Consider the following 25,197-nt stretch of genomic DNA (forward strand, 5'->3'; position numbering starts at 1 on the left):
GATTCGGGCAGTAGCATGCCGCCCTTCGTGCCGTGAACGTCGTGGAACGCGATCGGAACGAGAACGGGACGTCCACCGTGACATACCATCGACTGAAAGCTTCGTTCGCCCCTTACTGACCCCTAAACGAGAGCAAGAGGAATCGAAGAAAGAGAACCGTCCGTCGAGCCACCTCGTTAAAACCGAACAAAGGTAAGCGAAAAAAATATTCTCTCGCTTCCAACCGCTGACGAAAACCACGGCGAGCGTTGACACGGAAACGTGGTCGGAATATATCAAGGATAAGGTGTTAATTGCGCGACGGGGTCGCTTTTAAGGGTAATTAGACAGTGGTAAAGGGCGTGACAATGCGGCGCGCCGTGCAGTAGCCGCAATTTCGTTGAAGATTCATTCGGGCCGAGTGCTTTTCTTCCGCGTCCGAATAATTAACCACCCTCGCGTTTCAACCCCTGGTTCTCAAGGAAACGCCGTGTTCCTCCGCGATGGGCGGGAACATCTTTTTCCACCGTTCGAATTTCCACGCGACACCGCCGCGCGCGGCCGCCCCCGATCCTCCGCGAACGGATCACGCTGCTCATGTTTTTCCCCGTGTTCCCGAGGAGCCTCGTTAATTGAACAGCCCCCGGCGGTCGGCCAGAAAAACCCGCCGGAGTTTTTGCGAACGGGACGGGGAATTATTCAGGCAGCTTCCTTCGGACAGTTCCACGCTGGACGTTCCGTTTCCGCCCCGTTGAAATAATAAGAAAGTCTCGCTCTTGTTTACATTCGCGTTCCGCCGTTTTACGGATCGAGAAGCGCGGCGCGGCCGGCTTAATGAACCTCTTTTCAAATTATTCCGCCGGGCTTCGCTCCTTTGAATCTTCAATATTAGATACTTTCGTTTAATTCGTCGGCTAAAGAGCCGCAGCTCTCCGCGCTCCGAGCTTCGTCTTATTGTTGCTACGCGGGATCGCGTCTGTTTCCGAGGATCTCCATCGTCAGTCGCTTCCCCTCGGTTTCCATGTTTAAAACTCCCGTTACTTCTCGCCGGGGCAAGGATCGTGCGCAACAAACGTTCCTGCCGTTTTATTCATAATTAAACGCGAACGTTCGCGGCCGAGAGATTACCTGGTTAACACGTACGCCGCGGAAAATGAAATCTGGCAACGAGCCACGGTACACGGGTGTTTTAAGTAACGCGGGTTCTCGCGTGCCGGACGAGCTATCCGGCCAACAGATCGATTACACTCGAGGAAAGGAAAAAAATCATTAAATCCGGGGGGAGTGATTATCGCGTGACCCCGGGTGTCGGGCTCGCTTCTCCCGAGGACGCCGGTTAAACGTCGTGCATCGTTCTCCAGCGGGACCGCGCGGCCCTACGGCTGACTTATTGATGGAACCGCCGGCAGCTGATAAATGACTCGGTTAATTTTCCTGCCGCTTCGCTCGCTTTTTTCCCTCCTCTGTGCCCTAACGAGCGGCGGGTGTCAGGTGTTCCGGGGAACGAGGAACAACGAAAAAAAGAGGGAAAGAAAGAGGGGAAAAAGAGGCGACAGCGGAGAACAGTTCGGAAGAGCGACCGGTTTTGCGCGTGTGTCGCGCGCGGTCTAGCACGCGCATCAATGGCCATTCAATGCCAGACCCAAATCCCGAATTCCGTGATATCTGGGTTAATAGCCACCGCTCGAACAAGTGGCCCGGACTTATCGCACTCATTATTAATCGCCAGAAGCCCCGTGACATCGCTCCCCTTTTTCTTGGCGAGGGAGGATCTAATCTAAAGCGGCTCTTACCGGAAACTCGCGAGGCTGGAATTAATCAAACGAATTAATTTGCCGGGGAATTCAATTTGCAAAGCTGCGAGCAGATCGTCGAGGTGTACGAATCGTTGCTGGCTCTTATTGGATCCTCTACTTATTCTGGATGAAGGAAGATACTTCTTTAATAATGTTCTAATGGGAAACGTAGAATGTCCGACAAAGGGATGGGAGATTCCTATCGTATCGATGGAATCTATCTATCGCAGTCCGTTCATGGGGCACCACATCAAAGTAACCATACCGAAGTACAACGGTGAACTTCAATATTGCAAATCCTACGCTGAAACTGCAATCTCAGCTGAAAAATTGCAAATTCTCGCATGAACGTACCATGTACCGCATTGAAGGTGCACAACACAATTTTCACGAAAGAAAACCCCTGCATGAAGTAGCGGCGAAATACGAGGCGGCTGTCACCGCGGGGACGCGTTAATTCCAGCGTCGCGCGAAACTGTGCCGCACCTTCGAGTCGCGGTCCCCGCGAATATGTATGTGGAAGTAGCAGTCGCTCGCTGGAAACTGTTCCCAAGGCGCACGGTTCGATCGCACCCCCGCTTATTGGAAGTTTCAATCGATAATCGAAGTGGAGACATTTTTGTGCCCGCGATATATGACTGCGCAAATATCAGGGAGCTCGCCGGATGCGCTCGTATAGGTGCGCGCAGCTGCACGCGTCCTCGAGGAGATCCTGCTGAAATCATCGCGTTCGCTCCGAGGCACTGGCTGCGACGTATAAAAGACCGCGCAAAGGCTGGTAATTAATTGCGTATAGACGCCGGAAATGATCAGGCATCTCCCGATGCACGGAACTGTGACTGGCGGAGTGGCGTTCGAGCATAATGGCGCCGGCACCGATACAAGCTGAAAGCATTACCGCACACGAGACGGTTCCCCGATCTAAACACGCGAGTAACCACCTCCCCGCGAGAGTATCGAGGATCCCGCGGGAGCCAGAATATTTTTCGTACTCCCATCGCGCGGCACGCTCCGATGGAGAGGCAATAATCCCTGATAAAACGCCAGCTCCTGGAAGAATAATGCACCGGATCCATTACCGGCTACGTCGAATCGAATCCTAACTTGATCCCGCTTTAATTAAGAGCGCCAATGAATGCTTCCGCCGTTCGGCGGGGTATTCGTGGAGTTGTAGAACAATTTTTGAAGATTCATATCTCGTTTCCGATACGTTGCAGTTGAATTATTGGCAATCGAAGGTATTTGTGGGGTAGATATTAACCCTTTGCTCTCCGAAGTTTTTCACTAGAAATATTTCAACATTTTCTGATGAGATGAAGATATCTTGTGAAACCAACTCGAGGAGGAATTCACGTGAATTGGCGGACGAAGCTATTTTACGTCAATATTTCTCAGATTGATGCATTGTATGAAGTATAATATTAAATATGAAACTTTATAGCTTCACTGTAGGAGATCAAGTGGTAACTGAGAGTTAATAGTGAAGCAGAGGGTTAATAGTGAGCAAGTATACGTAATAGTAATGTGGTCGTTACGCGACGGATAAAATATAGATGAGAAATACAGAATTGACGAAGAATTGATTACAGAGTATGCATAGAATACAGTTTTTCAGAAACAGAAATCAATTTCGTTCCCACGGTGGAAATACAAGCAGCAGGAATTTACATATCATATTCTGCTCGTGAAGAGCGGCGAAGCTTTATTTTTCCTTTCGCGATTTCCTCGTGCTTATTATTTTCCAGAGAAATGCGAACCGGTGATTTAGCGAACACGCCGCGGCGCGTCCGTGTACGTGTGTGTTTTTAAACGAATTTCCGCGGAAAACGCGACGGCGGAATGAAAGATCCATTATGATCGCCGTCGGAACGAATTTCTGGGCGCCCGGCAACAAAGCGTACACGCTCCTTTATTTCGACGCTTTCGGGCCGAAACCGACGGTGACGTCAACCGGATATATTTTTCACTTGGGCGCAATTGTCGCCGGATGACGGGTACGTTGTCGTCCGCCTCGGAGGATAAGAATGAATCGGCGGTTCATCGGGGTGACACGGGTCACCGTTTATTTTCAGCACGCACGGTCTCTCCGCGCGAGACCAGCGCGACCCCGACGGCTTGTTTTTCCCAACGTCAAAGGTGCACAACCGCGATCGCAATCTCTCTCTCTATCTCTCTCTCGGAATACATAATTATTCAACGCCGGGGAGCCAACCCTTCGTAATACAGGGTGTTCCGTAATCAAAAACACAATCAGGAAGCAAAAAATTCCAGGGATTACACGCACGCAGAATGAGTTTTCCCTGTACAAAGCTCATTTTCCATAGAACGAAACTTCAACGTCAGATTCTTAGAATTGAATCGCCAATGCTTCGCTTCTTTAACACTAGAACTACCGAGCATGATACGATTGAAATCTAATCGCTATAAATATCGTAGTATTCAAGTGAAACTATTTTCAAAATCATTCTGAATATTCAATGCTTCGAAGATACCAATAATTGCGAAACAAAAACTGAAACCGGTCATTTTGACGGTAGTTCTAGTGTTAAGAAATATTTTCTATAAAGAATCAAGGATTATTCCATTCGTTAAGTATAAAGTTTGTTTATAGTACAAAGGAGGATACTTAATTCAGTTGAACCTCCGCTAACCTGTATTTTTCTCGCTGTCTCGCGAGACAAGCTTTCAAAGTCGGGTGTCTCGAGAAAGAGACGTCCCGTGAAAAAAATTCTGTACAGAGAAACAAAGGAGGCCGGGAAAGGAGAGAGCAGAGAGAAGAGCAATAAGACGATACGGAGACTCGCGAGAGCTCATCGCTACCTATCAAGATCAACCGGGGAATTCTTTATAACAGGAATATGGCGGAACGCGGATGGCGAAACGAGCGCGAGGCGGAAGGGTGGCCTGCATCCTGCGGCGTCGTTGCATTCTGTTTATTTTTAGCCTGCCCCGGAAATACTGTAGCGTGCGTGCACGGGTCGAACGAACGACAGACCGCACCGCGCCGCGCCGCGCCGCGCAGCGCCGCGCAGCGCCGCGTTGAAAAACGTAACGTTTATCGGAAACAAAAACGACGAAGAATAAATTCTTTCCACGGCGGAACAACACACGGTGCCGCGTCGATGACTTTTGCCGTGCCCCGCGTTTCCATTCTCGCGCGAGGGTGAAACACGACCGCGGCACGGTCATCTGGGTGGACAAGCGATTATCGCTGACGCGGTACAATGATCCGACGACAGCTTTATTTTTATCACAAAAGCCGACGGGCGAGGGATTGCCTCGCGAGTGTCCCTTCGACGAGGCGACCGTTCTTTATTCTCTACTTGGTTCTCCGCCATTTTGGCTCTGCCGGAACACTCGAGCGAGAAGATGATTCGTTTAACTTCGTTCTGAATAATTAATTTCGAGAGGAGAAATAACTGGGATCTAACTTTGAAGGTAGCTAAAAGGTTGCTTCTGGAAGTGATACTTCGGGGATGTTTGGGTTACTGAAGGTTGAAATGGTTATTATTGATGAAAGTTAGTGGTGGGTTCAGATTTTTAGAATATGTTAGGTTTTGGGTTACTGAAGTTTGAAATGATAGTTATTATTGATGAAAGTTAGCAGTAGGTTCAAATTTTTTAGAATATGTTAGGTTTTGGGTTACTGAAGGTTGAAATGATAGTTATTATTGATGAAAGTTAGCGGAAGGTTTAAATTTTTTAGAATATGTTAGGTTTTGGGTTACTGGAGGTTGAAATGATAGTTATTATTGATGAAAGTTAGCGGAAGGTTTAAATTTTTTAGAATATGTTAGGTTTTGGGTTACTGGAGGTTGAAATGATAGTTATTATTGATGAAAGTTAGTGGTATGTTTAAATTTTTAAGAATATGTTAGGTTTTCTTTATAGATTTAAGAGTTAGGTAGAATTTTCGTAGAAAATACCACGTTTCTCAGGTTTTGCGTGCTGAATCGTATAGAAAATGAAAAATTGTACTAGATAGGTGCCACGGTGTCCTGCCATGTGTCCGTGAGGCGAGTGCCGTCGATCGTCACCAACATACAGAAGGAAACGCAAACAAGGGACGGTTACCACTAATTACTCGACTTCTCTCCGCGGACCCGCGCGGCGGACGCTCGCCGCGTTATTTACACAGCTCCATTGATCCGTTGGAATAACGGACGAGGCTCTTGAAGTTTCCCGGGTATGTTTTTCCGAATTCGATATTTCCGTGTCGCCCGATGGGAATGGGAAACGAAGTTCCAAGGGGAGGAATCGATCGTGAGTTCGACAGGGAATGATGAATCGCGGAGACTGCCTTCGATTAAAGGCCCGAAGGTGTAACGAGCGCGCGTCGCGAGCGAATTCGGACTAATGGGTCGTCCACGAATCGACGGAATTAATTGGCGAGTGTCAACGGTACGGCTGAACGATCCACGCACGGGACAAACGATTGCGCGAGCACCCTCCACGCCTCGGGTCAATTAAACCTGCCACTTAACGTGCACGGGAAAATTAATTTCGAGGACGAGCGGGGAACGACGCGAGCCCGGTGACGCGTGAAGTAGAAACAGACGTGACCGGGCGGACAGCGAAGGAAATTCAGGGCAATCGGGAGAAGCTATTGAATCCACGATTTCGGTGAGTTTATCCGGGAGTTTATAACTGAACCGCTTTCGTTCGAAACGTCATGCGACGTCTTGAAAGAAATCATTGAATCGAAGGAAAGGAAAGTAATTATTTCCAGAGTTTTTCTGTAGCTGTTTGATATTTTCACAGGAAATACGAGTACGTTTTCCAATCACTTTCCGAATGAGATTTCATATTTCGATCTTGGAAATTGATATCGAAAACGAGATGAAAGCACGACGAAGCGAGGCGCGCCGAAATTAATATTAATTGAAACGAGTTGCGGCCTCGATACGCAGCGAGATTGTTTCCTTTCTGTTCGCGTTGCAAATTAGCCGGCGCGTTTATCTCTTCCCTTTGATCTCGAACCTTTCGATAAGGCTAATTCGACATTATCTTGCCGCGACACGCGCAGCGGCGGAATCCTTAATGAGCTGGATCAGCGGAGACGTCGAAAAACGCGCGAACGCGGACGGATTAATCTGTCGATACGGAACGCCGGCGACGTTCCGTTTCGGTTATTTGTAGGTCGATCGAAGGCTGGACGGGGGCTCGCTCCCATTCACGTCCGACGTGTAAGAATAATCGCGTGTCCGGTGCAATCGAAACGGAGCCGTTCGGCAACTTATCACGGTGTTTACGGGCGTAAGCTCCTGTCCGCCCGAACGCTGCGCGAGCAACGCTTGCGGCGGCCGCACGCCTTTCAACGCGTAACGAGCTGCACTTGAATCCACGCGAGCTTAGTCAATTATTCTTGGTGCTTTTCAACGAAGCGGCCGAATGAACGTTAGAAAATTGTTGTACTCCACTGGGAAGCGTTGCGTAAAGGATCGTCAGCTCGTAGCGAAACGTCTTAACACTAAAACCGAGCACTTCAATTGACGTTTTAAATTTTCGCTATGGAAACTCCGAGAGTGCATCTGTTCAGACTTTAATTAATTTACATTTCAACTTGCATAGTGCTAAATGAATTTCTTTAATAATCAGAGACATTTGTTACCTTTCTAATAATTGCAAAAAGGCATCAGGTAGTTTTAGTGTTAATCTACTTGGACCTTAAAATATTCTACAGCGAATTAGAGCGTCTTATAAGATTACTTCTACGGAAAAGATGAATAGAAGGAAAACTGACCTCGTCTGACTACAACGGAGCATTCTAATTGAAATCAATGCAATTATGCAGAGTGGAAGTATTGTTACCCCCGTGCAGAGAAACACCAGAACTCCAATTAAATAACGAGCGGCATAGCGAGCAATTACGACACCTACAAATTACCACTGCAACTTTCGTCCGCGTCTGATTAAAACGGGACATTCTACTTATAGTTTACACGCTCGTTACATCTGGAAACATTACCGCGATCAAATGATGGGAAACGCGGACTTTAATTAACTCGTAAACGGCGCAACCGGTAATAGCATCGCGTCGAAATTTCCCCGGTAATGCGCGCGTACGCGCCGCCGTCTGACTGTAACTGCATCATTCCGCCTCGATTCTACATCACAATTACAGACATATAATACCGGCAATCAAACTGAATCTCGACAATGCCAACTGTAAATGTAATCTATGGCCGCAATGGGAGCAACGTCAAAAGCCGACGTTCAGACGGCGGAATTCCGTTCAGCCGTCGTTCGAACGACGATCGTCTTGGTTTCAGGATTTCACGGAACGATTATGATTATACCCTTTACGGGCCGCACTAAGTAACGTTAACGAGCGGACCCCGAGATTCCGGGGGCTGCGCGGTTCAATTGCGCCGCGCTGTCGTTTCCCTCGCCGGGGGAAGAAGTTTCTCATCGCGGCTCGATCGTTCCGAGCCACTCGCGCGAGGAAAAAACTTCGCGGAAAACGATAATGAGGGTCCATTCCGAGCCCGCCTGACTTCCGCGAATTTTCCGCGGCGTCGGCCGCCGGCGGACCTTAATTTTCCCGCCGCGCTCCGCTGGAATCGCAAACGCTCCCAATTCAATCGAATCGTAACAGTGTCGAATTGGCTGGAGAGTCTCGTCGCATTTTCAAACTAGGTTCAACCACTCAACCCTTTGCGCTCCGAAGTTTTTCACTAGAAATATTTCAACATTTTCCGACGAGACGAAGATGATATTTTGTAGAACCAACTCGACGAGACATTCACGTGAATTGACGGACAAAGCTAGTTTACGTCAATATTTCTCTGATGCGTTGTATGAAGTATAATATTAAATATAACTTTATAGCTTCACTGTAGGGAATCAAGTGGTGAGAGTCACCTCCCGAGTGCGAAACGCGTCAAATTGACGCATATTGGATTTTAGAAGTATTATTTTGTAAATGTTTACGATTTTGATTGATGCGATCACACTGACGTGTGCCCCAATTAGCTACTATCAAATCTCACAATAAATGCCCGTAAACCTAGCGTTAACTGTAGGCTACGTGACATTCGGTTAATGAATATCGAAATCGTCTTGAATGAAAAGCGTTGATAATTAAACAAAAACGATCAACAATGATGGTAATATTGGGAAACAAGTGTTTTCGATGCTTTCATTCGCATGCTCGCGTTTCCAGGAACGAGTTTCCCGATTGAATTCTACGGTTAAAGGGTTAAACGAGAATTTACGTCGAATGAAATTTCGCTGAACCGTGTATTCGATTCGGAAACATTCTATTGTGTTTTAGTTCCCTTATTCCCAAGATTGACTCGTCCATTATGATGTAAATCATATTGTACATTGAATAGCCGAACGACAAGGCCATTCCGCGGTAAAGCCCTCGCAAAGGTTGTTCAGAAACTGGCGAGAATTCACGCGGAAACCGTCGACGGAATTTTTCGGCCTCGCCGGCTTCCACTTGTTAAACGTCCCAGCGATTCCGTCGATCCGTTTGGTCGCCGGTGCGTTCACAAACGACAATGTCCTACGGTATTTTTTTTTAATTGTCTAACGGAACGCCGCCGGAAAGTTCGCGGAAATGGAAAAAAAAGGCGTGTTGTCCCCTTTCAGCAGCATGTTTCCGTCCGCTTTGAAAAATAATCCGATAGCCTCCTGCGAGGCCGGCAAACGAATGAAAACCGTGTTCAACCGCGAGGAATGTTTCATATTTATACATTTTCAAAGGGCCTGTTTGCCTTTGCCTCGGTGACGGACGATACTCCCACTGGCTTTCGTTTCGTTTGCTCGTTCAGAGAAAAAAAAGGGAAAAACACGAACGGAGACGAGTATTATATTTTCGTGAAACTCCCCGATTCGAGGAGAAATGTTGCAACGTTGTCCGATAGGAGGCATCGCTTCGAGGTCTCGTTTAAATAATGCCTCTGAAGCGGGAGTGCGGCATCCGCTCGGAACGGAACATTCTTTCCCTCGTTTCTGGCCTGCCTGACGCAGCAGGATTTATGTTCCTCGGAGGTTTAACGAGTCCTGCACGTCTTGGCGTGTTACGAGCGTTCCTTCTGGATCATATGTTTCAATTTTCAGCTATTGCCCGGATAAATAAGATCCACGGGGCGAGTCTGCATTCTATGGTTTCAGGGAGGACACTCAATTAACTTATTAGGTCTCGCAACGTGTCTCGTTTCAGGGCAGTCTATCCTTGAACGAATAGAAGGTTTAGAAGATTCAGTTTTATTCATTTGATTTTATCGTTCGTGAGAATTAAATCTTCCTTCATTTAAGAATCATTTATCAGCTCTTTATGATTGCTTATTTACTTGATGTATAGAGGAGTTCAATTTCCTATCCTTGAACGAATAGCAGGTTCAGAAGATTCAGTTTTATTCATTTGATTTTATCGTTCGTGAGAATTAAATCTTCCTTCATTTAAGAATCATTTATCAGCTCTTTATGATTGCTTATTCACTTGATGTATACAAACGTTCAATTTCCTAAACTGATTATTTTGGATGATGAATATTCATCGTTTGTATACTTTTAACTTCTGGCTTATACCTGAAAGTTCTCGAAGTAAATTCTACAGTGTAACATTAATCGACTTATCGCCCGTATTATTCCAGGCCGCGCAATCAACAAATCACCGCTTAACACCATAGTAGCCGTCCCCTTTTTATCGTCACGAACGAGGCTCTCTAATTCCAAAACAAACGTTCCGCGCATCGTCGAAAATCCACTGTTTGAATTCCAAAGTGTATCGCAGGATTCACTTCTGAAAACACCGTTTGACCGATCGCACCCGTCCGATGTCCACGTAGCTCGTAATTCACAAGCCATAGCCCGTGACTTTTTTACGTAATATCGGCGCGATTCGAGCGTGGTCACGGAATGAAGCGTATTTACAGTGAAGCGCTGTAATTGACATTTGATGTGTCTTTTCACTTCACTCCTTTGCTTCACTCAATTAGGAATTATTATCAACCCTTTGCACTCGGAAGTATTTCGTTCGAAATACTTAACATTTTCTAACTAGACACAGACGACATTCTTTCAAATTAACTCAAAGAAGAATTGCAAGTGAACTGAGAAACAAAGCTTGTTATCCCAATATTTCACACACCGATGCATTATGTACAGTTGAATATTGAATATCTAATTTTATAATTTTGCTAAGTGAAATCAAGTGGTGACTGAGAGTCACCTCTCGAGTGCAAAGGTTTAAATTATCTTTTGTACTTCCAATACTATCACCGCGAAAAACGTGACGTAAAACTCTTAGCTTCAACCCTTTGCACTCGAGAGGTGACTTTCACCACATGATTTCATACAGTAAAATTATAAAATTTGATATTCAATATTAGTAAAACTAAATACTATCAATATTCAAATTTTTTAGTTTTATTAGTAAAACTAAATAATATCAATATTAATAAAACTAGATAGTAAAACTATAAAATTTGATATTTAATATTATACTCCGTATAATGCATCAATCTGAGAAATATTGAAATAAAATAGCTTTGTTTCTCAATATACGTGTGATTTTTCGTTTATCTCGTCAGAAAATACTCAAATATCTTCAGTGAATAATCTCCCGAGTGAAAAGGGTCAATTATTTGATCAGGAACGATAAAAGTCGATGCATCGGAACATGTTCGAACGAACGTACAGCGTTGAACGGCGACAGCGTGCACGGCCGACCGCAAGTATGCGTTATGATTATTTGATTCGCGCGCCGCGAGTCACCCAGCGGCCGCGTCCCGGTTTCCGATTCGAGCGAAGCCTCGTGGGTATTGTTAATTGTGCCCAGGTAATTTTCAAGCGGAACACGAATCGCGCGGATTATGCATCGCCGGCGTCCCGGCGGCCGCAAAGCGCGCCGGATTATCGGGGCCGCTTCGGTTCGGACCCGTTCAAAAACCCGAGAGCTAGCCGGACACCGGCGCGCGGTCCCTGTAAAACAGGCGGGTATTAATAAATGATAAATAATACAACGGCGCGGGCCGCTTTAATAATTCCCGCGATTAAATTCGGGCGCAATGATACTGATACGTAGTTCCACTCGCGGGTTTACGCATGAATAATTCGTACTCGTGAAATGGATTAAAAAGTTCCGGGTGGAAACGACTGCGAAATGAAGGTATACTGGAGAGACTCGGAACGGACGTGCGCTTTTAAATGTTTCACTGATGTCGCACTTCAATTCGGACGTAACTATCTGCATAGAATCAAAAGTGAGCGGCTTGACGATCATTTTGCAATCGGCGATACAGCGGAAGCGATTGTTTTGTTTTAATTAGATGATTCTTGGGGAACTCGATCAAGATTTCACTTTCAGCATGAAATTATAGTTTTGTTTTTGTGATACTGAAAATATAGATTTTTGCTGTCATTTGAGGTGCAGGGTTAACGCATCATTGTCACGAGAATCTTATACATTGTCACTTATTCCTTCGAAGCGAAAATAAATAGAAGTAATTTCTATTAATATTCTGACTCGATATTAAACATTCAATTATAATTGTGTTGGTTGAACGTGTTTTCAAGGGAACTATTAAAAATCGTGCTTTAATTGTTCAAAGCATTTTTATGAGTACGCTAACGACATCCAGTTTAAAATTTAGTTACGTCGCCGCTTGAAATTATTAGTCGGCATTCCGCGGAATCGTGCGCCGCGTATCGAGGTCAACGAGGCACTCGATTTAGGGCGGCAAGTTAACCAACCGCGGCACCCCGCGGTGAACGATTCAATTTTCAGGTAAATAGACGCGGAAACATGCGGACCAGGCGGATGTAAGACGGGAAAAATGGTGGACAAAGGGGAACTGGAGAAGACACCGTCGCCCGTCAACATCACCGAGGCGATCGAGGGCGAGGTGTTGACTCGGAAGACAGCTAGAAGTGAGTTGCATCGAGAACAATAGCCGATAAACTGTAGTTTCCATCGGATTCTACAGAAAACGTCGGCCGCCGAGAAATCCAAGATAAGATTCTCTTCGGTTAAAGAAAACGAAGTGTAGCTTCTTTTCACTGAAACTTTCGAAATTTCCGAACGATTCTCGACTCGTTGAATCTTTGTTAATTCTAGAATGTATAGTTTCTTTAACATTCGCAAAATTATCGACGTAACGGGCAATCGAAAACAATCTCGAGCAAAGAAATTCCCGAGAGCTAGTCCGGCGTCGCGGACTCCGTTTCTAACACTCGTCGCGTCGAAAAGGGAAATACCTGTCAAAGATCCAGACAGAGGCATCCGACACCGTAGCGCGCGAACTTCCACAAAGGGAAATTCTGCCGGCGGCGGAAGAGGGAAATCAGCGCGTCGCGCTGGTCCGAGAGGGAACACGAAAATCCCGCCGCGCGGATATCCCGGCGGAGCGAATTTTTCGAAAAATACCATTCGCGTAAAGTGTATTACGGTCCGGCGCGCGAAGATGCACAGGCTCCCCCGTCTGTTTCCATATTTTTCCATCCGCGGACGGAGAAATCCGGGGAAATAAAATCCACTTTCGACCAGCCGGTTCCAGCGGCGGACGAGAAATTACTGGTTTCATGGTTGACGCGCTTTTTCTCTTTGACAGTACTCAAGAACGATCTGTTGCTGCACGAGGCTGTGATAAAAAACGAGGCGGACATGGTTCGCAAGGTGCTCAAAGAGACCGTCGACGTCGATTCCAGGAACAACGTAAGTTCGAAGGGGAGGGGGACGAGGATGGGAAAAGCGATGAAAAATAACCTCCGAACCGATGAACCTTCCGCGGCGACCACAATCGAGCAAGCTCGGCGGAAATAATCGCGGCGACGGCGGCCGGAAATGTCGACGGAGTGTCGCGGCACAATGCGACCTGTCTTTGCGCCGGGAGACCGGAAGCGAGCTTCGGCCGGAAAATAAAATCTTTCACTTGACGCCGCTTCGTTAGCGGTAACGTCATGCGAAACGTGTTACGCGCTCGGGAGCCCGCGATAACGCGCCGCGGTCACGGCGTGGCGGTCGCCATGAAAATAACGGGACGTTTGTCCGGCTAAAAACCGGACCGTTTCACTGAATGCACTGTAACCGCTGCTAAATCGTTCGGCATTGTGGCTTTTACTGGACCTTTGTCAGAGCGAAAGCGAAACGGTAACGTCCGTTCGACGCGTAGAACCTCGCTCGCGTCGTTTACCGCAGGATACTTTAAAGAACGCTTCCCTGGGCTGATAAAACAGGGGATGTTCTACTTAGAATTTCATCGACGTTGATAAAACTAGAATGCATCGCTGCTGGTGTAGCTGTCGTATAAAAGAGAGAATATTCTATGCGCAGCGTTATCTGGAACGGTGCGTTTTAATGTTATGTAACTCTTGTCTGATCCTGCGTGGTGTATTCTACTTGCAGTATAACCGGGGTTATAACGATTTCGTGGTTTAGCTGTCGTGGGATGGTAGAGTTGCTTTCTAATGATGGTTTCGCCAGTGTATCACGATTATTTCGTTTAAGTACAATGCTTGGTGTCAGGTCAGGGTATTCCATTTAAATGTCTCATTACGGTCGAGGAGGATCTAATGCCTTGAACCTTCCTCAGTGTCTGAGCGAAACAAGGATATTCCATTTACAAGCCCACAACAGCTGTTTAACGACCTTATAATTCCTTATGAAACTCGTCGCCTGACTAAATACGAGGCATACTACTCGCAGAATTAACAGCCGTTGAAACTTTATAATCTTTCGGGATTCCCCACCGTCTAAGATTCGGATATTCTACTCAGAGCGTTATATCGCAAACAGCAAAATTACACAAGTCTAACCCTGGTAGTCCTAACGTCTCGCCTGATAAAACTCAGACTGCTCTACTGAAACTCAGAATTAACAGCTGTTGAAACTTTATAATCTTTCAGGATTTCCCACCGTCTAAGATTTGCATATTCTACTCAGAGCGTTATATCGCAAACAGCAATATTACACAAGTCTAACCCTGGTAATCCTAACGTCTCGTCTGATAAAAGTCAGACTGCTCCACTGAAACTCCCACGACGCGTAAGGATGATCTAACGCCTTCCTTAATTTTGCTATTCGTCTGACCGAGACTAGGACATTCCACTCACGAAGTCGCAGCTGTTAAACGGCCGCAGACTTTTCCCTGGAACTCTTTGTCGGACTAAATACAGAATATTCCACTTAGGATCTCGCCGGAGTTGCTGAAAACTTTAAGATCTCTTAGAGGGTTGCCGTCTCGTCCGGCCGAAACATGAATATTCCACTGGAACGGTTAGCGCCGCCTCCTAAACCATAATTCTTCGACGCCGCTGAGCCGCGTCCGATTACAAACGGAATAATTCACTTGGAATTTCATCGGCCGCCGCTGAAGCGCCGCGATTCTTCACCGCCGACCGAAAGTATGCTAATGAAGGCGTTCGGGATTCCTTGCACGACCGCCGCGCTGTAATATCAAGCTCAGTGGCCGTCTATGGACAAAACTCCTAAATTCGACTATTCATACAACGAAAATCAAAGGTTACCAACATGCCGCTAACTAGTCATTGCTATGCAAAATGATTTTCACTTCGAAAATCAAAATTCTACGCGGATAAACTCGGTTTCTCTATTTATATAACGTTGAAATCGAAATGAGAAATATCCTTTATCATTGAAAAAACTTCATATCCCCACAAAATGATTTTCAGTTCGAAAATCAAAATTACGCGAATAAACTCGGTTTCTCTATTTATATAACGTTGAAATTGAAATGAGAAATATCCATTATTGAAAAAACTTCATATCCCCAGAATGTACAAAAAACAACCACCATATGTTTAGCTCTATACCTTACAACTTTGTCTGAAGGATTTTCTTGTATCGCACAATCTTTAACCCTTTGCGGTCCGAAGTGCTCTTGGTTTCTCACTTTGAGGTTCACGTCGACGTTAGTTCATTCAATTGCAAGCTTAACCCTCTATGGGTCGAATTTGTACCACATATGAATAAGAATTAACAATGTATTCAATAGTTTCAATAATTCCATCAAACGAATATATTTTATAAGTTTCAAGTTACAATGACGTTAAACTTTCACGCCTGAGCGTATAAAAGTTTAAGTCAACTGGTTACTTAATTTTATTCACCACTTTCAGTGCAAAATGTGATATGTAACTTCAAAGTTACAGGGGCCTATAGAGGGTTAATGTGACGCTGTATTTATTTATTCAAGAATACTTGAGAGTCATTGAAACGTTACCTCTAAATGGTACAATTGTAATGCTACAAATAAATATAGAAAAAATCGTTAAAACAGGTAGAGGTTGCAATAAAATAGAATGTCGAGTCTGACTCGATATATGACTGCTAAGGGTTAAGTTATCGAGTCAAGAAAACGACCTTCAGAATGTATTGTACGGCACGCGAACCGAAAAGCGAAATTTGCGGCGAGCCTGCGAGCTTGCGGCGCCATAAACTTACCACGGTCATAAATGAGCGGCCGTTGTTTTACGCGAAGCGAGGTTCCCTCGTAAATGTGAATGATTTGCTCAGTATGGCCGGGCGCCGATCCACTGGGCCGCTTCCAGGGGGAACACGGAGATCATCGAAATGTTGATACAAGCGAAATGTGACATCGAGGCCAGAGACAAGGTAATACTTCCATGATTTGTTTTCAATAGAACCAACCGCCCGGAAAACCGTTCGACCAGGAAACAACGGGGGATAATTTATTAGTCGTAACTGCGCCCACGCGATGCAACACAGTCGTTCGAAAATATTTGATCGTTCGCAGGGCAAACGGTGACCTTTACTTCCGCGCAGGATGCTCGAGCTTTTATCGCGGTATTATGGACCATTAAATGAAAGCTGAGTGAAAATATTTCTAGATAATATCGTCTTTTGTATGCTGTTGTTAAACAGCGTTTGACCGGAGGTTTCGATAGAGTAATTTAGTATTAGAAAGTAGTAGAGTCCATAGTATATCGTCTTTTCTTACTCAAGTTTCCTTCTTTACTTGCGTTTACTGATTTTCATGCTCAAGCAGCTATTCTGACGTTTTATCGCGAGTTCACCGTGAAACCACTTCACCGTAATTTGTCAAATAGAATGCAATTATTCCTGCGAACACTCATCCGTTGCGCAAGAATGTAATATTAAGACAACTCCCACGAATTAGGCACGTTTTAATTAAATTCTGCCCGAATATTTGAAGTTCGGTATGCGGCCGCTGCACATGGCGGCCTGGTACGGCCACCGAGACGCTGTGAAGATGTTGATCAACGCCGGAGCGAATGTGTCTGCTGTCAACAAGGTATTCCACTAATTGCGTCAGCAAATATTCACATCTTTCCCCCGAATCTCCGTATGTCGCGCACGATTGCCTGCCGCGCGGCTGAAAGCAGGAATCGCATTCAGGCTTTCTTATCCTTGCGAGAATCTCGAGAGCAGACGTTGCAGCGGGAATAAAAATCGAAGTCTATCGCGGGACAAACGCGCGGAATCATAAACCCGAGTCACGGAGTCTTCGCGGGATTCCGCGTTGCAATAGAAACGAACCTCAAACGCGGCCTCGTCAAGAAAGGACTTCCCCGTCGGCGGAATTACAGACGAAATTTCTAATTCCCTCGCTAACAGCCTCGAGAATCCTCCGAACCGGCGTTGAACAATTTTTCAACGTTCTCCTCGCTGACGAGGGAGATCCTTTCATTAAAAATTAATCCTCGTTCGTCCCTCGTTTAATCAACTTAATTCTTGCTCCGACGAAGCGCCTTGATATCAAATTCGCGCGATGGCGACTGAACGAATATAGCGAAATGATACGTAGCTGAACTAAAAGTTTCATCGACGAAAATATTTCAATATTCCTCGTTCGCGTTTCCATTAAAATCTCGAGCGAACGCAAGGGAAGAAAGGCATCGGAGAAATTCACTTTTAACAACAGTAAGGACGAAACTAATTTCCCTTCGATCAAGAAGGAATCCTAAAGCGAGTCTGTCTGCCGCAGAAACAATACACCCTTTTAATGTGCGCCGCCCGGGGCAGCAACGTCGACGTCGTGGAGTACCTCGCGGAGACCGTGGAATCGCTGAACGGCAGCGCAACCGATTGCACCGGTGCAACTGCACTTCATCACGCGGCCAGCGCCGGTCATCCGACTGTGATAACTGCGCTCTCCAACATATCCAGAATCGAGCTGAACGCCATCGACAAGGTAAGAGAGAACGCGAGTTCTCCTCTCGAGGAACCTTTCGTCTCCAACCCCCTAACGATCGAAGATTAATTCCTACTCGAATTTCCCCGTGTAAAATTACCGTTCCGCCGTGACAAATTAAAGGCCTCGCTCGACGGAACAATTCAGCAACAAAAATTGCAGCGGGGAAATTACTCAGCGACCGTTTATCCCGTGCAACGTTTTAAACGAGCACTAAGCTCACTTACGGATTCCGAGAGGCATCTCGCGATAATGTCGCAGGCGCGCGTTTCAAAGGATTTACAATTTCCACGGGAGAAAAGGGAAGAGTTCCGTCGTATAAATTTCACCAAATTGCATACACGTATCGCGCGCGCTACCTTTTTTCCGCTCCTCGTCCCCGTTTTTTTTCGCCAGCCGGACGAAAGCTTTTGCTCCCTTTATTCACGGAGGAGCCGCCCCATCGGGCCAAGCATTGATCTACGATCCAGGATCAACTTCCACGTCCATGACGCGGACACGGCGAGCCTGTGGAGCCGCTGTCCAAAGCATGAATACCTGGATCGAAGCGACACGCGCGCACACACGGCCGCGTGTATCACTCGATAGCTTAAGGTGGAACGGTTGATTGGACCCGTGCACACGAAACTGTGAAACTCAATAGCTTCAAAGAGCCACGAGCAGGGTCTTCGGAACGAGAAAGTACCCGCCGGTAATATCTATGGCCTCGGAAACTCTTCCTTTCAAATATTTGCCAGCTTCTTGCGGGATTAATGGGACATGCAGGTTGCACATGGCTGGATATTTTAATTTCCGGTTGAATAAAGGGGATTTTGGGGGAAATCTTGGGGAAGCTTCTGCGAGATTGTAAAATGTAATTATATTAAAATACATAGAACAATGGAGGCTTTATTCTATAGAAAACTTCTCTATATCAGATTTCATTTCGAACGTCCTAACAGATTTTTAATAAGTTCTCGATTGGAAGCTCCCTAATTCTCGTTCACGAATAATCACAGCAATCGAATAAACGCAATGCCAACTTAATGTACAGTCCCCGGTAAAATCAAATATTATCTTCCCCATTGAATGTCCTTCCTCCGGTAAGACGAGACTCAAAGCAATCCTCGCGGGGGTTTAAAACCATCCGAAACCGTATTTCTACCCTGCGCGTCATCTCCGTGTGATCTTGCTTTTCCTTGTAATCAAAGACTTTTCCAGCGTAGACCGGGAAGTAATTCCGCGTTAGCATTAAAGGGCGATACCGAGGAGCGGCGAGGTCCGTGCACATTAATCTGTTTCGAATTGCCGCGAACGTGCAAACACACACGCGCGCATGCAGCCGGCGAGGAACTTGAATTTATGCGGAAACTGGTCCACCGCTCGCCCCCTTCCCGTTTCAGATACCTTGGAAACTGGGTCTCTGGTATTAGCTATATTGCCTTCTTATCGCGAAGACAAGTGAAATCCCCGAAGGAGTGTGCGCGGCCCGTAGCCGCACGAATCTAACTGCAGTCCTCCCGGGGAATTTTATGGAAGCCGAGCCGCCGCTGCCGGCTTTCTTTCCCCACACGGACACGGAATATTCGCGCCCCGTCGATTTATCGTAATCCCACTAACCCACATATACACGGCCGGCTATTCTTTTTTTCCTCCCCCTCTATTTCCGCGAGCAAACGAAAAGCTCCGAGGCTAAAAGCAGCGACGCTATTGAGTATCGGCAGATGCGCCGCCGGCACGGGAGTCCATAAATATTTACGACGGTTTTTCTAGAAAGGACAGACACCGATACACTGTGCCTGCGCGCAAGAAAACATGGCAGCCGTCGAGATCCTCATAGGATTAAACGCGAACGTGGACGCGCAGGATTGCGAGGGGAACACGCCGCTTCACGTCGCCACGAGAACGAGACACACCGCCATAGCGCAGTTGTTGTTGAGAGCTGGATGTAACACCGAATTGGTTGATCAAGTAATTTAGAATTATTCTGTGTTGAGGGTTGGAACTTAGGTGGTAGAAGTAAACAGGATTGAAGAAATTTAGAAGTGGAAAGTAAAATCTTTATAGGCATAGCAGTTATGAATAATCTCAAGGTTTCTGTTGAAATCGATCAAGTGAGAAGTAGTTATTGTCGAGAGCTAGATGTAACGCCGAATTGATTGATCAAGTAGTTCAGAACTTTTGTATGTTGAGAATTGGAGTTTGTTTAGATGATAGAAGTAAAGAGAATAGGATTGATGAAATTTAGAAATAGGAAAGTAAAATCTTTATAGGCACAGCAGTTATGAATAGTCTCAAGGTTTCTGTTGAAATCGATCAAGTGAGAAGTAATTATTGTCGAGAGCTAGATGTAACGCCGAATTGATTGATCAAGTAGTTTAGAATTTTTGTATGTTGAGAATTGGAGTTAGGTGATAGAAGTAAAGAAACTGGGAATGAAGAAATTCAGAAATAAAGGAAGACAGAAATAGGAAGATAAGACCTTCATAGGTACAACAGTTATGAACAGTCTCGAAGCTTCTATTAACCCTTTGCACTCGAAAGTTTTTCACTAGAAATATTCAATATTCTTCGATGAGACAGACGATGTCCTTTGAATAATTAACGAGGAAACATAAATAAATTAAGAAGGAAAGTTATTTCATTTCAATATTCCATACATCGATGCATCATACAAAGCTTAATATTATACATAAGCCTTTATAATTTTGCAAATCAAATCAAATGGTGACTGAGAGTCACCTCTCGAGTGCAAATGGTTAAAATCAATCGCTGAATGAAGAGTAGCTCGGAAAGAAACACTCAAGGATATTCTTACGCCTACCACGCAATCTTCTAAATAAGACAGCGGATTATTTATGACTGAGGTTGACAAGACGGAATGAATTCTGTATTTGCCAGATGGGTTTCACCCCGCTGCACGTCGCCGCCAGCCAGGGCTGCAAAGGGATATTAGACTCGATGATTCAACACGGCGCGGCTCTGAACAAACAGTGCAAGGTACTCGCTGAGGCTGGCGCCCGTCCACGTAAGTAGTATCAAATAACAAGCCTTTGTTAATCCAATTGCAGTACGGGAACACGCCGCTGCACTTGGCCTGCCAGAACAACGAGGTGGAGACGGTCGAGATACTGATCAACAAAGGGGTGGACCTGAACTGTTTGAACACGGTGCGTAGATACCGGTAAATCGTTAACGAAAAAACGGCTGAAACGGCTGATGGAATCCAGTTCGCTGTTCCAGAGGCTGCAATCGCCCATCCACATCGCCGCCGAGATGGGTCACACGGACATTTGCGAGCTGTTGCTTGCAGCAGGTGCGAATATCGAGCAAAGAGAACAGGTGAACACTGATCACACGCCTACTCTCCTCCCATCCTCGACGGAAATTTTACGGTAGAGATTGTCCCTGTCATTTCCATCATGGCTCATTCATAACAGAATCACATACTTCCTTCGTTAACGTCGGTTCTCCTTTCGACTCGAAGTTAGATCGTCGCTAGAGTATTTTTTGCTCGAACTGGGAACTGCGTATTAAGAAGCTTGATTCAATCCACGCGAATTGTAGGAATCAGTACTACTATTAGCCCCTAGCACTTAATATTCCTAGCGAAAATGAGAAATGCTAACATTTCTTCGATCTTTTATTTCCCTTAGTACAAAATTCGGATGTGTGGAAAATCGAATAATTTTACGGTAGTTTAAGATTCATTAAAATATTTAATATTTTAACTGGTGCGATATTGGAGCCTACAGAGTTCAAAGGGTTGAAATTGCTAAACGATGAAACTTGCGAGAAGACTAAAGCTAGATGGTTGATGTCCTCTAAGAGTACAGTATTCAATGAAATTCAATTTAGATAAATATCGATCTTTATAAGATATAATATCGTTATTTATTATCACCGAGAACTATATTAAGTGACGATAAATATACATTGCCAAGGAGATCGAAAGCACATGGATCCCATGTCTCCTAGAATCACGGGGGCCAAACAAAGGTGTCAAAGGACACCGTCCCGACTTGATTAAACGCAATCAAAGTAGGCGTCTCTTTGTCCCGAATATGTTAACCGTGGTTTAACACGGCCCTGACGAGCTAACACGGCCGGCAAAGCTCCGCGGAAAGTTTGCACTTATGGGCGTGCCGTGAACGTCGCCGAAATTCGTCGAATCGGCGCGACCATCGGCGCGAAACTCGCTAATAAAGTTAAAGGAAAGTTCTCTGGATGTTCGCAGAGCGGCAGGACGCCGCTGTACATCGCGGCGAGAGGCAGTTTCACGGCCATCGTCGACATGATCATTAAAACCGCCCGGCTAGACTATCCCGCACCGGTAGGTAGCCTCAAATGGCCGCTAATGGATCATTAATCCTGACAAGACTCTGCGAAATTATCCGCGTGCAGTCTGACGCGTTTCAGAAGCCACAAATTTCATGCTACCGTGATCCAAGAACGATTCCCGTATTTTAATCTTAACAATTCAAATGGCGACGAACGATTCTTTGAAAATTGATTTGCGAATATTTTTATAGAAATAATTTCTTTAAAAATTGATTTAGAAACGGTACATTTCCGATCCCTGAATTCGAGATTCTTATGAAATATGGAAATGTAGGTGGAAAATTCGTGAATCGAAAAATAAGGAATAATTCAGAAAATCGGTAGAATGCTTCCAATGTGTGAAGCAGAAGCGAGACTTTGTCTTTTAGGAAGCCTCGACGTCGGACAAGGAAATCCGAGACCTGACGCCGGCTAGAAGAAGATGGCGCGAGGGATCAAGGGGAGGAAGCATTTCCAGCAACAACTGCGGTCTTCCCGAGCACATCCGGTCCGTTTTATGGAAGTTGGCGTACAAGCACCTGGGTCCCGAAGACTGGAAGAAGCTGGCGCTCCACTGGGCCTTCACGCAGGAACAGATCCTAGCGATCGAGCACCAGTACACTGGTAAACAATTCCAGTCTAATGTCTAAGGGGTTGCTAAGGTCTTGAGGAATCTTCCAAAACAATGAATTAATCTTGATGTTATCGAGGTGCAAAGATTAAATCCTGTAATCCGAGTAATTGCGAGAAAGATCCGACGAAAGAGGAATGTCTGACGAATCGTCGATCGATTAAGGATTTTGCACCTCGATGATCCGTACCTGAACCGAGGGCAGTCTTATGAAAAGGACGATAAAGCTCCCCTTATAGGTCCTGCGAGCTACAAGGAGCACGGCTTTCGGATGCTGATGATCTGGGCGTCGGGGCTCAACCCTGAGATCCAGATCGCGAAGGAACTCTGCGAGGCTTTGATCGCGGTGGACAAGAAAGCTGCTGCTGGTATGTAATCACTTATCGAATCGTGAACACTGGACTGCAGATTTTACGTGCATTTAGTTTTGATAAGCGAAACATTCGAAATTCTTCGACGTGCAGACTCGTAGCTCTGTTTATTTCTTGGGAATTCGGGAATAGAATCAACGTCGGACGAATTGGATTTGTATTTTTGTAAACGAATCTTTCGGAATGTTTGGTTATGAGAGCATTCGCGATTTTGTATTCAATGAAATGACGAGAGAGAAAGTAATCCGGGGAAACTGTGGTTGCAGAATCCGTTCGTAAGCATTTGGATCAAGAGAAAGACGGCAAAACGAAGTCGAACAGGCAACGATGTCATAGATGTTCCATTACTTAAGCGCGTCGGCCGTACAGTTCCCGGCGAGTCGCGAAACCGAACGATCGTCACGTCGTCGACGACTTACGATCGCGTTGTCACATATCTGTATAGTTGCCGATCTTTTTTACAGTACGATTCCGTATAAAACACGCAGTTCATAGTGAAACCTAGTGTACAGTTGTAAAAGGAAAGGAAGGGAAGAGGAAATCAACGAAACGAGTTGTACGAATCAACGAAAATGCTTTCCGAATCGTGTAAACTTAACTTTACAGTCTGGTGATTTTACGTAGATACGAAGCAAGATGGAAGGAAATAAAAAGAAGCAACGTCTGTAAATATTTTCGTGAAGTGCAATCGCTCTGGCGGGTCCCGAAGCGTTGCGCTTCTTCGTGTTATCCGAACGATGAACGCGCGCGCGACAGAACGTGAACCGTCCTACGTCGTTTTATTCTTTCGAATTGATCGTGTAACTTCGACGATGTCGATTCTGCTCCGCCGAAAAGCGGCCGTAAAACACGTAGAATATGTACCTTGGGGCGAGCGGCGAGCTCGCCGGGCTTTCGATGTGATAAAACGAGTCTACCGTAGATTTATTTGGTATTGTACGGGATAATTGCGCAATTCCAGAAAGACAATCTCTACATATCCAGGAAATGTGTACGATTAAATAAAGCTGTAACAGAAATAACCATTGATTTTTCAAGCATGCAAACATTCCAACGGAACACACAGATCGGACGTGAATTACATTTCTATTACACTGCCCGAAGCAATCATGAAATCGCTACTGTTAATGACTCCGCATATTACGCTAATCAAGGGAAAAGCGAACAGTACCTACGCGATTCGGTAATTCATCGATAAAACCTGTAGCGATGCATAATTACAATTTGCAAATTAACTGCAGAAATCAATTCCTGATTGAACAAATCAGGTATGTCAAGATCGCGATTGTAATTATTTCCAGAGATCGTTAAACTTTAAATTTCAACTTACACAGTTGAAACTAATTTTTAAAACGATTTAATAAATTACCTTCTAATTGTTTCGAGCAATGTACACTACTGTTACTACATCTACGATATTAGCGAATAAAATAATTAATCCACTTACCTCTGCATGGTACGGATCTTCGTTCGACGCCAATTGGGGTGGCAGCAAGGGATGATCGGAATGGGTGTTCAGGATGTAAAGATTCGGGGATGAGTAGAGAATCCTAAACGGCGTGTTCTATTAAAATGTGAATGTTTATTAATCCATACGGAATATTGTTTTGCCTCTATACTATAAAATAATGCATTTCTTGCTGCTTCCACCCTCGCCAAGTGTATACGTACGTATGTAATATATAAACAAAACATTATGAAACATAATCGATTGAACCGTAAACATACTCGAGTTCGATAAACGATGGTCGGTCAGCGGCGATGGTAGAAACGAGTGCCCGGAGTGCCGTCAACGGCAGTTCCATCATCATCGTGAGAATTCAATTGTACAAACCGTGTGTACCGTCGTGAACAAGGGGACGATCATTCGCGGCGTTAACTCTTAACCCTTAAAAACGAAATACAATTAAACACTATCGGCGAATCAAAATCAATCATTATCATCAATACAACGAATATTTCTATCATATATA

At 45.3% G+C, this 25,197-nt stretch overlaps 2 protein-coding genes across 5 annotated transcripts in view; one reads left to right on the forward strand and one right to left on the reverse strand.

Moving 5' to 3' along the window:
* The first annotated feature begins 16 nt into the window (after window positions 1-16).
* LOC116434587 (uncharacterized) lies at window positions 17-25,161 on the forward strand. 3 transcript variants are annotated; one of them, XM_031993126.2, is made up of 14 exons: window positions 17-192; window positions 12,517-12,659; window positions 13,340-13,443; window positions 16,264-16,362; window positions 16,925-17,023; window positions 17,717-17,923; window positions 19,676-19,873; window positions 20,804-20,902; window positions 20,974-21,072; window positions 21,146-21,244; window positions 22,140-22,235; window positions 22,612-22,846; window positions 23,081-23,221; window positions 23,491-25,161. In XM_031993126.2, the coding sequence occupies exons 2-14, from the start codon at window positions 12,566-12,568 to the stop codon at window positions 23,574-23,576; spliced, it is 1,656 nt and encodes a 551-aa protein (XP_031848986.1). In that variant the 5' UTR covers window positions 17-192; window positions 12,517-12,565; the 3' UTR covers window positions 23,577-25,161. The 3 variants fall into 3 exon arrangements, with proteins under 3 accessions (XP_031848986.1, XP_031848987.1, XP_076225099.1); XM_031993127.2 differs by having other exon boundaries at window positions 23,093-23,221; XM_076368984.1 differs by lacking the exon at window positions 22,140-22,235.
* Window positions 24,787-25,197, reverse strand: part of Hrb27C (Heterogeneous nuclear ribonucleoprotein at 27C) — a 38,613-nt gene continuing 38,202 nt past the window's right edge. For both annotated transcript variants that reach the window (XM_076369027.1, XM_076368996.1), the window contains one exon: window positions 24,787-25,112. In XM_076369027.1, the coding sequence (XP_076225142.1) occupies window positions 25,045-25,112 (68 nt within the window). In that variant the 3' untranslated portion in view covers window positions 24,787-25,044. The remainder of the gene's footprint in view (window positions 25,113-25,197) is intronic.

This window comes from Nomia melanderi, chromosome 1 (genome assembly GCF_051020985.1).
Source record: "Nomia melanderi isolate GNS246 chromosome 1, iyNomMela1, whole genome shotgun sequence".
Lineage (NCBI taxonomy): Eukaryota > Metazoa > Arthropoda > Insecta > Hymenoptera > Halictidae > Nomia > Nomia melanderi.